At 38.9% G+C, this 15532-nt stretch overlaps 1 protein-coding gene across 1 annotated transcript in view; it reads right to left on the bottom strand.

Annotated features, from left to right (window-relative positions):
* LOC142302455 (uncharacterized) overlaps positions 1-15532 on the bottom strand; it is a 593189-nt gene that overhangs the window by 463796 nt on the left and 113861 nt on the right. The window contains exons 22-23 of the mRNA XM_075343517.1: positions 6664-6787; positions 2915-3058 (exon numbers count right to left, since the gene is read on the bottom strand). Coding sequence (XP_075199632.1) covers positions 2915-3058; positions 6664-6787 — 268 coding nt within the window. The remainder of the gene's footprint in view (positions 1-2914; positions 3059-6663; positions 6788-15532) is intronic.

Here is a 15532-nt window from a genome sequence, read left to right as displayed (position 1 = left end):
AGATAAAGGATGTAAACATTTGATAGCACTTTAAACATTTAGAAAAAAAAAATGGAAAGCGTAAAATAATAGAAAAGATCAAGTATAATTTTACAGATGAAGTAGCTATAATTATGTGAAAAGTACCAATTTCTGTAGTCAAAAAGAAATTATTTTAAAATATTTCACATTTTTAAATGTGTGCTGTGAATTTATGTCATCCACAAATTACTACCGATTGTACTAACTCCCTTTAATGTGGATAAGAAATGAATAAAGCTGTGTTACAATTGTGTTATATTCTTTCATGAGCTGGTAGAAAAGTGTTGCAAATATTCTATAATGTGACTCTCATTTAACACAGCTCATCTAGTAAAACTGTTCATTAAATGTCCCATGAATGTATTTCTATTCCAAGTATGTCATAGAGAATACAATGTAAGAATTACACTGCCTAACTGAAAATTAAGTTTTCGGTAAGAAAAAAACCCAATATAGGACAGTTGGTGGTTTGTACAGTATCTTTCTGTTTTGACCAAATGGAGACAAAGAATGTCTCTGTAGAGGACTAATCCTTTCTTCATTACACAGATAATCCATTCATTTGAATGGGCACTGTTAAATGCTTACCTTCCCCTGTGGTAGTGCTGCTGGAGGGAAATTAAAGGGAACCTGTCATGTCCCCAGAAGCTATTAACCTGCAGATATAGGTTAATCTGCAGGTTAATAGCTGTGTCGCCATTGCACTGAAAACCAGGCTACAGGACAAAATTAACTTTATTGTTTTCAGCAGCCTCCAGCTCTCAGTCATAGAGGTGTGGCTGTCCCTGCTTCAGTTACCACTCAGTACATAGTGAATGGTTGTTGTAACCACACCCTTGGCATTGACTGAAGGCCGGCTGAGCACTGATGCACTGCTGAGCTGGATGTGAGTCAGAGCTGGGGTATGTTTACAGCCGTCGCTCACTATGTACTGAGTGGTGACTAAAGTTGTGCCTCTGGGACTGAAAGCTGGAGCCGTCTGTCAGTCAGTGCTGAGTCATAATGACAAATGATATCAACCTACAGATATTGAATTAATCTGCTCTGAAGCAGTGTGGTTGCCATACTGAAAGCCTGGCTCATGAGAGGAAATTAAATTTATCCCTCCCAGCAGCCTCTGACTTTCAGCTATAAAGGCATGGCCGCACGTATTCAATCACCTCTCAGTACATAGTGAGCGGCGGCTGGAACCACGTTCTTGGCACTGACTGACAGATGGCTCAGCCCTCATGCACTGCTGAGGTGGTTGTCAGTGCTGGTGTATAGTTACAGCCACAAGTCACTATGTTCTGAGAGGTGACTGAAGCCACTCTGGCTGAACCACTATGACTGAAAGCTGTAGGCTGCTGGAAGGAATAAAGTTAACTTCCTCCCAGTAGCTGGGTTTCCAGTCCAATGGCCACATGGCTTTAAAACACTATTAGCCTGCAAATTAATCCTATATCTGCAAGTTAACATTTTTTACATGACAGGTTCTCAATAAACACTTATGAAACTTTCAGATGAAAGAGTTCCGGTCAGTGTTTTCCATTAGTATTTGTAATTTAAAAACAGAAAACACCAAAGTGGAAAGCATTCAATTTTACTTTTTCTCAGATTAGGATCCACCCATTGATTTGGCTTAAAAATATAATGGAGACAACTTAATATCTTAAAATGAACCGAACAGCTGTCACATGTGGCCCAATCTATGCGCGGTATGTATCAGGTAGCGGCTGTACGATTTCATCCAGGTATGTTTGACACCGAACCGTTGCAGTACTTCAGAGAAGTACAGCCTTTAGAAGCTGCCGAGGACTGACCATTATGGGAGACAAGACAGACATCCAGTTGCCAGCAGATTCTCCCAACCAGCTGCCAGTGATCTATACAGGCAAGCAGGGAGAGACTTGAGACTCCAGGGGAGTGAGCATAGAGAAGCATCCAAGGACCCACTTGTAGGACTAGACTCCCATGTTGCTTAGTTGTTGTGACAGCTTTAAAAATAAAGATACCTGGATGAAATCATGCATCCAGTGACTGATACATGCTGCACATGGGTTGGGCAGCATCTGTGAGGTTCACTTTAGAAAGTAAAATTAAAGTTCTTGTAAAACCAAAACAATGTTGCAATTTACCTTTACTTAAAATTCCTTTTTGTGCTCAAGAACTGAGAAACTTTTAATTTTAATGTTTACTGCACATTACCTAGCTTACCAGCCACCGCTGCAGTGAATCAGCAGTAGCTGGTCTTCTAGGCAACGAGAGTAGCACTTAATATTGAGCTTACAAGCTTTGCTTTGAAGCTGGCAGGATAGTTTGATCCAGTCAACTTCATTGTCCTTTTGTACCTCCAACTGCTCGGTAGAGTGCAAAGTCTGGGTCAGCAGCTAAGCAATGCTCCTGGTCCACACTGTCAGTCATCAAGAGCTCCTGAACACAAAAGATGTCACAGCTTCTTTAATGCAAAATGTAGACCAAAATACTGGTATATTAAAAAGGGCTTCTTTTTAGAATTTGCCACAAATTACAGCTAATAAGTGGGGCTTTGCAGGAAGAGGAACCTGTCTAATGTGTTAAAATAATCCAAAAGAGACAACCCCTTCAAGTTTACTGTATATGTCCATAAATATTTTCATTTAATATCTGTTTGCATCTACATTTCCCAATTCCATTGTTTTTTTTTCCCATTACACCTCTGACATGTGAAACACCAGCTGCACTAACTGCACATATTGAATAATATGGGGTTTCTCTTGTGTATTGGTATTTTTGGCCAAAAAGTGACAGAGGCTCCTAATATAGAATGTAATGCAGATGTGAACCACAAAAATAATGTTGTGCTGTAAAGACTTGGAAACAATGGAACATTTTTTTTTTATGTTTGATAACTAATGATCTAAAATGACATTACCTAAGACATGGGCCACTCTTGAAGGCTGTATAACATTATCCTGTGATCGTCCATCAGTCACCAATAACATCAGATGAGGAGATTCAGGCCTCATTCCTTTAGACACTTGAAACATCTCCTTTAGAACATGTCCAATGCCACGACCTTAATAGAATACATAGATAATTATTTTTCATAGTGCTTATGAGGTGTTCAGCTCACTGCATTATTTATCAAAATGGCAGATGAGTTTTAAGCCTGAATCTTTTCATGTAAAATGTATAAGCAAAACAATGGGGGGGTTTCTTTTCTCTTGTCTTCTACTTATCTTCTACCTAAAAAAAACTATAAAAGCACTGCATAAAAGTGAATTTGTGATGACTGATTAAAAAAAAATCAGACTAGTAAAATACTTAGCTGCTCTAGGCCACACTACTGCCTCTACCGAGCCCTTGTAAAAATGTTCTTTATATAGATTTTACAATAAATTAAGTTCCAAAGTGCAACACCTCTTGGAACGCAGACTATACAGAGCGAGACTTGAAAGCTTTAAAAGTAACCTGTCATCAGAATCACGCTGGCCGGCCCATGGCCATCGGGAATCAAACACTACTTGGCCAATTTCAGCCAGGTATGTGTTCTCTGAAAAACTGTGGGGTTGTAGAGTGAACATACTTTGAAAAGCTATAAAATAAAATAAGAGATCTACACCATAAAAAAACTCCTCTAAGAGATATAAATTGGAAATGCACTGTCTGGCTGCTGGGAAATCATGTTGTTCAACCTGACGAGTCCAAGCTATGCAAAAACAAAAAGAAAGAAAATAGATAGGTGGCACTCAGCATCCCATAAAAAACTTTTCATTAAATTGCATCGGTCACCAGGATTTTCCCTTATGAGCTGCAAACACGCCCAGTAAGCTCTTATATACAGCATTATAGAATACTGTATATAAGAGCCCATGCCTCTGTATAATGTAAAAAAGACCTTTTATTATACTCACCTGCAGGGTGATTGGATCCAATGGGTGTCGCTGGTCTCAGCCCGCTGCCTCCTCACTTTCTTCCATTGCCATCCTCCTTCATAGCTCCATGTGAATGACACATCCTATGTCATCCACACAGAGGCCTCCATTGTGCTCCTGTGCATGCGCACTTTGATCTGTTCTATTGAGGGCAGAGCAAAGGTCTGTACTGCAAAGGCACGAGGAAAGGTCAAAGACCTTCTGCACATGCGCACTACAATACTTTAATCTTTCCTTAGCAGGGCAGATCATATTGGGCATGTGCAGGAGCGCAATGCGCATGTGCAGGGCGCATAGGACACGTCATCCACACGGAGCTGGGAAGTAGGACGACAACTGCACAGGATAGAAGAGACGCCAGACCCGAGACCAGCGAAGCCAATTGAACCCAACAACCCCGAAGGTGAATATAATAAATGTTTTTTTACACTATACAGAGCGGCCTGGACACTTATAAAAAGCATTCTAGAATTCTGGATATACGAGGGGCGATCCAAAAGTAATGATAATCAATAAACACAATGAATATATTTAAAAAAATATATATTTTTTTACATAGTCTCCTAACAAGTCTATACATTTAGTCCATCTCTTTTCTAAACTTAGAATTCCCTTCGAAAAAAATTCTTGATCTTGACCCTCAAAAAAATCCCCAACAGCAGTTATCACGTCGCTATTGTCATCAAATTTCTTGCCCCGGAGGTGTTCCTTGAGGCGAGAAAAGAGAAAGAAGTCACTGGGGGCTAGATCTGGCTAATAGGGGGGGTGTTTCACCAGTTCAAAGCCCGCTTCTTGAATGGTTGCCATGGCAACTGCAGCTTTGTGAGCGTTATCTTGGTGAAACAGCACTCCAGCCCGCAGTTTGCCGCGCCTTTTCTCCTTGATAGCCTCCCGCAATCTTCTTATTTGTTCTGCATAGTAGGAGCCCATAATAGTGGCTCCCTTCTCCAAATAGTCCACCATAATAATTCCTTCAGCGTACCAAAAAACGGACGCCATAACCTTCCCTGCTCAGCTTGACACTTTGAATTTCTTCGGCGTCGGTTAGTCGGCTCGTTTCCATGTCATCGATTGTTGTTTAGTTTCGGTATCAAAGTGGTGGATCCAGGTCTCGGCCATGGTCAAAAAATGTAACAAAAAATTCTCCTTGTCTGCTTGGAACTTTTCGAGATTTGCTATTGAAATGTCAACTCGTTTCTTCTTTTGCTCGTCGGTTAACATTTTTAGCACCCAACGCGCGGAGACCTTTCTCATATGCAATTCTTTTGCAAGGTTGTTTGAATACTGCCATATGAGATCCCTGTGACCTCAGCTACATGCCTGATAGTCACTCTTTGATCTGCCAATACAACTTCTTCAACTTTTTTCACGTTTTCTTCATTGAGGGACGTGGATGGGCGTCCTTCACAATGTTCATCTTCCATCGATGTTCTTCCCAGCTTAAATTCCTTGGCCCAGAGTGCAACTGTGGAATATGGAGGAGAAGAGTCCCCCAATGTTTCCACCAAGTCGCTGTGTATGTCTTTGGTAGTCATTTTTTTCAAGCAGAGGTATTTCATGACAGCTCTGAGCTCGTTTTTTTCCATTTTGATGTTCACTCCTTGGCAATTCATATTCAAATGAATGTAGCTCCCGGGAATCGTGGCCTATTTAAGAGATTTTTTTTTTCCTGGACTAGTGGGTACCTAAGAGAGAAGAAAACATTTTTTATTGTAATTTCTGTGTGCAATAGAAATAACCGATTATCATTACTTTTGGATCACCCCTAAGAGCTTTCTGTTGGTGGCTGCAGCATATAAGGGACAAATCTGGTGACAGATGCCGTTCAAATTTTGGTAAAACATGGATGCAGGAGAAAATGGGCATGTTGTAGATTCCTGGCCATTTCGCATAAAACAGCACTTCAACGGGTTCTGAGGAAGTGTTGTTTTACGTGAAATGGTAGTCATCCACAAAACTTTTTGTGATCTACTGCATTCATGTTTTTACCCAAATTTGAGTAAAACAATTTATGGGATGTGACTACCACCTTTTTTCATTCTTTTTGTTTTTACATATTTTGAAAAACTGGCCAGGGACTGTGTGTCGAGGCTACCTAGTTTGAATTAGGTCCCTGGGACTTCTTCTCACTCTGCTTAAGTTGAGGGTTAGTGCGAAATGGCCGTTGTCTTGGGGAGCTTGCGCCCAGCTCTGCCACTGCTTTTTTTATGCACACCTTTTTGTATCAATAAATCTTTTTTAAGGACCTCGGAGTGGAGCCACTTTTTCTTCTTTTGTGGATTATTTGCTGGACATCTGCGTCCTTTGAAGTGTGCCCCTCTGAACATGTTTGATTCTTGGATCTGGAGTAGCTTTCCCCTGGCCACCCAATCATGAAAGGTAAACCCTGGTAGTGCAGGATCATTTCTTTGTTTATTCAAATTGACAGATTTATGACCTGTCCATCAAAGTGATCAGGTTGGAGAGAATCTGGCTAGGGACCTGGCTTATAATAGTCTCAGCTGAGACATAGTCCCTGGCCGGTTTCCAAACTATATTTACTCTTAAATGCCATAGTGTTTCAGAGTAAAACTTACATGGCTGCATTTGCACATCCAGTGTATGATTCATGCTAGCTTGTTTTGCGCACAATCAATCTGATGACAGTATCACTTTAAAAATGTGATTGGTATCAGAAAAGAGAAAACCGACATCAATACATTGATAAATGTATCCAAATATTGTGTCAAAATAGAAGATTTTCTACCTGTCTTAGTGTTGCCCCCCAAATATTGCATGTTTCGAATGGCCTTCAAAACAGAGTTCCTCTCCTTGTGTTGACCCAAATGAAACTCCGTTCTTGGTTCTTCACTGTATCGAACAACAGCAATCTAATAAACAATAGGTATTACATGTCAGTGCTATGATTTAAAGCATATTTCATATATTCTTGGATAAATACATTTATGAGTATATGTATTGTGTGGCTGAATTTGCTAAAAACACTACTATAAGGTGGTTCTAAATGTAAACAATTTTACACAAAATCCATCCGTAGGATTTCACCCCATACTTTTTATATCTGCATGTAGCTATTTCATAGTGACACCTTTTCCTGCTTGTTTGATGTATAGATGATGTGTAACTTTGGAAAAAAAGAGTCGTCAGTCAAGCAGGAGGCATCAGCGCGGAGGGGAACAGAGCTGAAGTGACAGAGGTTTCAGATCTACAAACAGATCTTCAGCCTCATTTGTGTATCAATTTAAACGCTCACTTCTCAGTAACAGAGGAGTAGAGTGGCCACGTAAAGGTATCCCTGGACTAGTTCTTAAAAGAGCTAGATATGCATATAAATTGTTTGGGGAGGGGGTAAATGTAAATGTATGATGTAAATGTAAATGTAAATAATTTTACTTGATCTCCATTATGTTGAAGTCAGTAGAATCATTACAAAATAAAACATCATTTTCATAATTTTGGGATTAAGTATCATTATTACAAAACACATCACAATTATTGTTATTATTACTATCGTTATGATGTTATTATTATTTTATTACAAACCAAAAAAACAAAAAGACTACCTTGCTAAAGTGCACATAAAAGTAATCGATAAACTTCAGATTGACATTTTGCCGAGGGGTATACACTGCCCAATATTGCTTACTTCATCTTTGTGACACTAAAATACCTCTAACCGTTGAGTCAAAAACGCCATTACATTTTTTAAGTAGTCCTATGGTATATGCCACCAAGAAGTTAGCAGCAGATATTTTAAGTCCTGTAGGTTTTTATGTGGGGCCTCTATGAACTTGAGTAAAAAGGCAAGTTGAAGTTGAGGTTTCTGCCATGTACCTATAATCATACCTGACCACCAACATTGCCCATGGTCCATTTGTGATGTGCCCAATGTATGAGTTTTCAGAGTTTCAACAAGGGAACTCTGACAGTTCTGTGGCTACGCAGCTCCATACAATGCAGGATGTGATGCACTGTTTGTTCTAACATCTTTTCATTATATGCATCATTACCTTTTGCAGCATTTTGTGTTATAGTAGCTCTTCCGTGGAGCTATAAAAGAAAGGCTACACTTTCCTTACCAAATACTTTGATGAGCCTTAGCTATTTATGATCTTGCACCATTCCCCAGTTTTCCTTTCTTGGACTGCTTTATGTAGGTGCTAAAAATCTACGTACCAGAAATAACCAACAAGACCTGCCATTTTGGAGATATTCTAATCATATCATACAACCATTACAACTTGGCTCTTGTCAAAATCAATCCGATGCTTAAAGCTTGCCTATTTTTCATCCTTCTAACACATCAACTTCAAGAAATGCCTACTATATTGCACCTGCTATTTTAATATATACCACCATATGCAAGGTGACAGTGTAACATTATAATCAGTGTTTTTAAGTTGAACCGTAAGTATGTGGGTAAGAATTTCTTCTTTTTTGACTCATTATTTTTGTAAAAATATGAATTTTCATTATCTACAATGGAAATATAAAAAAACAACTGAAACTTCCTTTATTTAAAAAGGATCTTTCATCATTTTTAGCATGTTAAACTACCCACATCATGGAATATTGGCAGGTATGCTAAAAAAAATGTATTTAAACTTAGGTAATAATTTATGATAACTCCAAGGTGGCATTACAAGAGATTTATCTCTGGAGCTTGTATTTTTAGCTCTGCATGATGTTGTCCAATCTTAAACCGGGGGCGTCCTGCAGAGGAGAAAAGAAAACACCCCCAGAGAGTCAGAACATGCCATACCCTGTGAGACATTTAATCTTAGACAGGCCTGCCTCATTTTCTGCATGTACTACTGTATATAAAATACAGCAGACCTGAGTGTAATTGCAAACACATTCAGCTCAACACAGTAAGTGTGGGAGAGAGGCAGAGCTGACAGCACTGAGAGTGCAGCTATAGAGATGACACTCAGCTCAGGTCTGCTCCTCTTCTGCCCACACTGACTGCATGAGATGAAAGCTGGAAGTGTTTGTAATCACACTCCAGTGTATTCCCCCTCCACACAGACTGACTGCTTTGAGATGAAAGTTACATGAAACATTTATCACACTCATCTCTGCTGTACTCTACACAGTAGATGCATAAATTAGGACTGAAAGCAGGGCTGTTGGTCTGACAGGAGAAGGCATATTATTCTCACCTCTGATGTGTTCTTTTAAGCCCTGTATGATGCCTTCAGCTTATTATTGGTTGATATCATGCAAAGACGAACGTCTAATAACATCCCTATTGATTTATCATAAATTATGATCTAAACTTTACAAAATAATAGCCCCACAACGGAGATGAAAATTAAACAATACAAGAAACATTATATTCAGCTCTTCAGCCACTATTTATGATGTGGTCAGTTTAACATACTAAAATTAGTGAATTGTCTTCTAAAAAATATTGCAAACACAACTGAATGAAAGCAATAATTTATCACATATCATAAAAGCATATAAAGGACTTGGTGCACTTGTATCAGGTTGGCGTTTTTTAAATTTTTCAATTTATTTCCATTTTATTTTATATTGTTTAAAAAAATAATCCTTTCTTAGGAACAATTACTGTAATTCTAGTGTTAATAAAGTCTAGGTACCGAACAGTATTGGCAAGATAGGAAATAAATACACCTATAAATGTACCCGAATGTTCTTATAACCTATGAGGTATACACTGGAGATCAAAATTAGAGAACAATGTATGATCACTTGCTTTTTTCAGAAATAATGTAATCTACATTGATCTGGTATGGACATGGTTATGAACTGTTATGAGTATTAAGAATTATATGAAGATATCCAAAAAGCAGGACTTAAAATGGCGCTTGCACTGTGTACCACACCTATATCTGCATTCAGACATCATAAGACTTACAAGACATTCTGGGATTTTCCTGTGATAAATGAATCATGCTGACTTAGCTTAATATAAAATGAGGAAACACTTATACATTACATATATATACATATATAAGCTCTTTTTGCAGTTTACCCAATAGGAAACGTGTTACGTATTTTTGGCTCCTAGCCAACTGATTTCTTTAAATGTATCTTAACTTCCGCAATTAAACCAGTCATATTTTCTACCTAAATCTGTGTACATCTTTTACTGGTCTGGGTGGATGAATCCAATAGCATGCTACTGACAAATGACTCATGATTTGGAAGCAGACGAGTTTAAGATGCAGATGCATAACTTGGATTGCATCACCCTAAATTATGCCCCCCTTAACAGATCAACATTTGAAGGTTTTCTTGTAATGGGTACACCATGCCACTAGAACAGTATTTTACAAAAGATCCAAAGTTTATCAAAATAAAACCGTTCTTGTATCCAAAACGTGATGATCAGAATTAGAGAACAATGACTATAGCACAGAGAAAGAGTATAACTAAATTTTCTCAAGGTAACAACAATTACCAATCAGTAGGAAGTGTACAGGCCTTTGCTTTGAATAACATCAGCACATCTGGGGCCACAGGACATCACTAATCTCTCACACTGCTCTGGTATGATTTTGGTCTACTCTTTTTCCAGTCTCTCCCACAGTTCTTTGACTGTTGTGGGTTTCTTGGCTATAACTTTGTCACTAAGGATTTTCCAGAGGTTTTCTATTGGGTTTAGAGCAGGACTCTTGGCTGGCCATTTCATTGTTTCAATGTTTTTTGTTTCAAGGAACTTGTTTACCTGTTTTGCTGTGTGACAGGGGGCATTGTCCTGCATGAAAATTGCTGGCTGATGAAGTGATGAACACAAGTAAGAAACCACGTGATGTTGAAGAAGGTTCTAATACACACTTGCATTCACTCTGCCATGTAGCCGTATGAAATGTCCATCTACTGTTGCAGAAAACATTTCCCAAACCATGACACTTCCTCTGCCACTTTTCACTGACTTCTTAACACACTTTGGGGTCAGTCTTTCCCCAGTTTGTCGAAGAACATAATGTTTCCCATCAGACCCAAATAAATTAAAATTATTTTCATCACTAAAATGAACTGTGGATCACTTCTCTTCTGTCCACACAACATACTCCTCACCAAAGATGAGTTTAGCATTTTGATTCTTTCTGCTAATGAGAGCTTTGGTCACTGCAGAGTGGGCTTTCAGTCCAAATGCTCTTAAACATTGTGACACAATATGACGAGACAGATCCTTATCCTGTTCAGTGCTGAACTGATGAGCAATTCCAGCTGCAGTGTTTAAACAATTACCCATGGAGATTCTCCACATTATCCTGTCCTCTGAAGTGAGAGCTACCAGCTTTCTTGGGGGACTTGAAAGAGTTTGTGATGTTGTAAAGAAGCAATATTCTTGAAATTACAGACTTGGAACGACCAACTTCTCTTGCTATGGCTGATAGTCACCCCTTTGGCCTTCATCTGGACAACCTGTTGACGGAGGGTTTCAGTCACTTTGGATCAGCACACCATTTTTTGTAAAGTCAGTGCAAACTGGAAAGTTAGGCTGCCAGTTAAATAAGGTTTGTCAGATAATTAAGAAATTAGCATCAGGTGCCAGATTAACACCAATAACTTGCAGGTATCTGAAAGTATTCTCTAATTTTGATCAGTGTTCTTTTTCACTTATCTCATTTACATTTTTATTATGTGCTTTTGAAACATTTAATTTATGAAATAAGCTTAAAATACTGCTAGTTTACTCATATTAGGTTATAATCATATAGGATAACACAATAACCTTAACATTCAGGAAATTGTGTGCTTTTCTCTAATTTTGATCTCCACTGTAGTATTTATTAAAAAAAAAAATCTTTTAATAAAGCAAATACAATTTCCATTAAAAAAACATATTTTTATTGAGGACCCAGTGGTCATGGTGCACATTGACATTTGGACCAGTTAGAGATTAGGTGTAAGTTCCTTAAAAAAGATTAGGCCATAGGGAAGGACCAAGTTCACTATCTGTTACAGGATGTACTATAGGGATGAACGGCACCTCAATTTGGGTTGCAGGTATCTGGGGGAAACAATTTCTAGAACGATGGTGAGGAGTGAAAAAACTAGAGAATGGGGGTAATGGCAATTTTTGTATAAGAAGAGAAGTTCATATAGTAACCTATGCTGAAGTAATAAAAATGGAGGTGGAATGGGGGAGGGGTTAAAACAGTTGTTAAAGAAAGAAAGATTAAAGATACAGACAAATATATAAAGTGCATGTATACTAATGAGAGTAATGAATTTGAGTTAATAATGTTGAAAGAAAATTATGACGAGGTGGGGATAACGGAAACATGTCTGGATGAGAGCTATGACTGTTCAGGAATAACTGTACAAATAATCTAGAGTGAGGGATTTGCTTTTTTGTGTGATAAGATATGAGCAGAGTGAAAATTTAGAGTCCCTGTAGATTTGTAAGAAGATGGACATACTGCCCCATTACCCCCTTGAAGACATCAGTATTGTTAAGATGTGTAATGTGTATTGTGCATTATTTGTGATAGAATATTGCTTGACTCTAAGGAATGATAGAGTTCATGTTTGGGTCTAGCTCAGAGTGGGAGTGGCTACGGGAAATGAACAGTGATAGTTTCCTGTTATGGGGACAGGTAGGGCCCAGCGTGCAGTAGTGATGGACTTACAGCCTGACTAGTGAGCAGCGCTTCATGACATGAGTGCCCCTGACATTAAAGGAAACCAAAGAGAAGATAGCCTGATTCAAAGTAAAAAGAGAGAGAATTGACTGAAGTACAGAGCGAGTGACTGGAGACAGGTCCTAGGACAAAATACGTAGCAGTTTATAAATCATAGAGGTAATGTCATGCTAGGTATGGGGAAGTACCAAGCGAATGGGGAAACCCTGTGTCTAGGGAAGGGGAAAACGGTGACCCCTGATCAAACCTACCACTAGTCCCTGGGGGCCTTCACCACCGTAGATAGGTTCCGCACCTATGTGCCAAGCCGAATTCCTGACCCTAAGTATCCCTAGTGCTGGACCCTAAATAGTGCTCTTTTTCAACCCCTCTAAACACTAAAGAAGACACAAGGAGGAAACACAGGGGGAAAATATACGATCTACTTATTTACAAATGACTCAGGTAGAAGATCAGCAAAGTTTCAGCAATGATACTACAGATGAGTACAAGCCACCAACTTCAAACCAGAGCTTGAATGAACTGAATGATATCACCAGCACAAGTCCAGGGAAGATGAGAATATGTAAGCACAAGGGGAATACTGATCAGCAGCTGGACGGAAGGAGAGCTCCGCTGGGTCCTAAATTGGAAGAGATGAACAGCCAGCAGGAAAGCTACCTAGTACAATGAATACTAACAGCAGGAACAATAGAAAGTCATGGATCATTTTGCGCAGCCAAAGGCTATGTACTTCTATTGCCAGAAACCGCATAACTGTCTGTACCCTGTGACACACCCGTGACAGGTAATGGGCCAGGATGAAACAATATGTGAAACGAAGAGCATGGCCCGGGTGGCAGTTCTCAAAGAGTCAGAAGTGTAAGAGCTAAGGTTCGGCCATAGTGGCACAGTATTTCCTTTAAAAGGAAAAAGACATAGAGCAGCAGATTGAGAATAGGACTCACTAACTAAACTGAAGTGCTGAGCTGGGGTTTGTTAAAGAAACTGAGGTTGTGTTGAAGAAGTAGAAATATTGTTTTTTGTGAAGTAATAGACTGTGTATTGTTGCACAGCTTCTAGCTTTCCAGTTGCAGAAGAAAGTTCACAGAGCAGATTACATGGGACAACAAACTCTTTACTTCTGAGAGAACATGAGGTAATAATATGCACAGTCATACAGCATTGTATCAGGAAGAGAAAGTGAAACCAGGAAGAAAACCAAAAGACTTTTTACAAAACAATGAGTAAGGAAACTTTACACAACATCGCCATCTACTGTTAGATCAGCATAAAGTCCTCCTTCACACATACAAAGAAGTCCTCATCTTTTGCATATACCGTGCCTTGTGAAAGTATTCGGCCACCTTGAATTTTTCAACCTTTTCCCACATTTTAGGCTTCAAACATAAAGATAAAAATTTTAATGTTATGGTGAAGAATCAACAACAAGTGGGACACAATTGTGAAGTTGAACAAAATGTATTGCTTATTTTAAACTTTTGTAAGAAGGAATAAACTGAAAATTGGGGCATGCAATATTATTTGGCCACTTTACTTTCAGTGCAGCAAACTCACTCCAGAAGTTCATTGAGGTTCTCTGAATGATCCAATGTTGTCCTAAATGACTGATGATGATAAATATAAGCCACCTGTCTGTAATCAAGTCTCTGTATAAATGCACCTGCTTTGTGATAGTCTCAGTGTTCTGTTTAAAACACAGAGAGCATCATGAAGACCAATGAACACAACAGGCAGGTCCGTGATACTGTTGTGGAGAAATTTAAAGCCGGATTTGGTTACAAAAAGATTTCCACAACTTCAAATATCCCAAGAAGCACCGTGCAAGCGATCATATTGAAATGGAAGGAGTATCATACCACTGCAAATCTACCAAGAACCGTCCGTCCCTCAAAAAGTTCATCCCAAACAAGGAGAAGACTGATCAGAGATGCAGCCAAGAGGCCCATGATCACTCTGGATGAACTGCAGAGATCTACAGCTTAGGTGGGAGAGTTTGTCCATAGGACAACAATCAGTCGTACACTGCACAAATCTGGTCTTTATGGAAGAGTGACAAAAAGAAAGCCATTTCTCAAAGATATTCATAAAAAGTGTTGTTTAAAGTTTTCCACAAGCTACCTGGGAGACACACCGAACATGTAAAAGATAATGTGCTCTGGTCAGATGAAACCAAAATCGAACTATTTGGGTACAATGCCAAACGATATCCCCACTGTCAAACATGGTGGCGGCAGCATCATGGTTTGGGCCTGATTTTCTTCAGCATTGACAGGGAAGATGGTTAAAATTGATAAGAGGATGGATGGAGCCAAATACAGGACCATTCTTGAAGAAAACCTGTTGGAGTCTGCAAAAGACCTGAGACTGGGATGGAGATTTGTCTTTCAACAAGACAATGATCCAAAACATAAAGCAAAATCTACAATGGAATAGTTCACAAATAAACATATCCAGGTGATAGAATGGCCAAGTCAAAATCCAGACCTGAATCCAATCGAGAATCTGTGGAAAGAGCTGAAAACTGCTGTTCACAAATGCTCTCCATCCAACCTCACTCAGCTTAAGCTATTTGCAAAGGAAGAATGGGCAAGAATTTCAGTCTCTCAATGTGCAAAACTGATAGAGACATACCCCAAGCAACTTGCAACTGTAATCGGAGCAAAAGGTGGCGCTACAAAAGTATTAACTTAAAGGGGCCGAATAATATTGCACGCCCCAATTTTCAGTTTATTATTTTTTATAAAAGTTTAAAATAAGCAATAAATTTCTATCAACTTCACAATTGTGTCCCACTTGTTGATTCTTCACCATAAAATTTAAATTTTTTTATCTTTATGTTTGAAGCCTGAAATGTGGGAAAAGGTTGAAAATTCAAAGGGGCCGAATAGTTTCGCAAGGCACTGTACCAACACCCTTTCTCAACAGTAAGGACTTATTTAGTTAAGCCTAATTTCTTCATTAGTCTCTGATGTCTTTCAGAATTCAATG

The sequence above is a fragment of the Anomaloglossus baeobatrachus genome, chromosome 4 (assembly GCF_048569485.1).
Source record: "Anomaloglossus baeobatrachus isolate aAnoBae1 chromosome 4, aAnoBae1.hap1, whole genome shotgun sequence".
Lineage (NCBI taxonomy): Eukaryota > Metazoa > Chordata > Amphibia > Anura > Aromobatidae > Anomaloglossus > Anomaloglossus baeobatrachus.
This window is presented reverse-complemented; position numbering and strand designations above follow the sequence as displayed.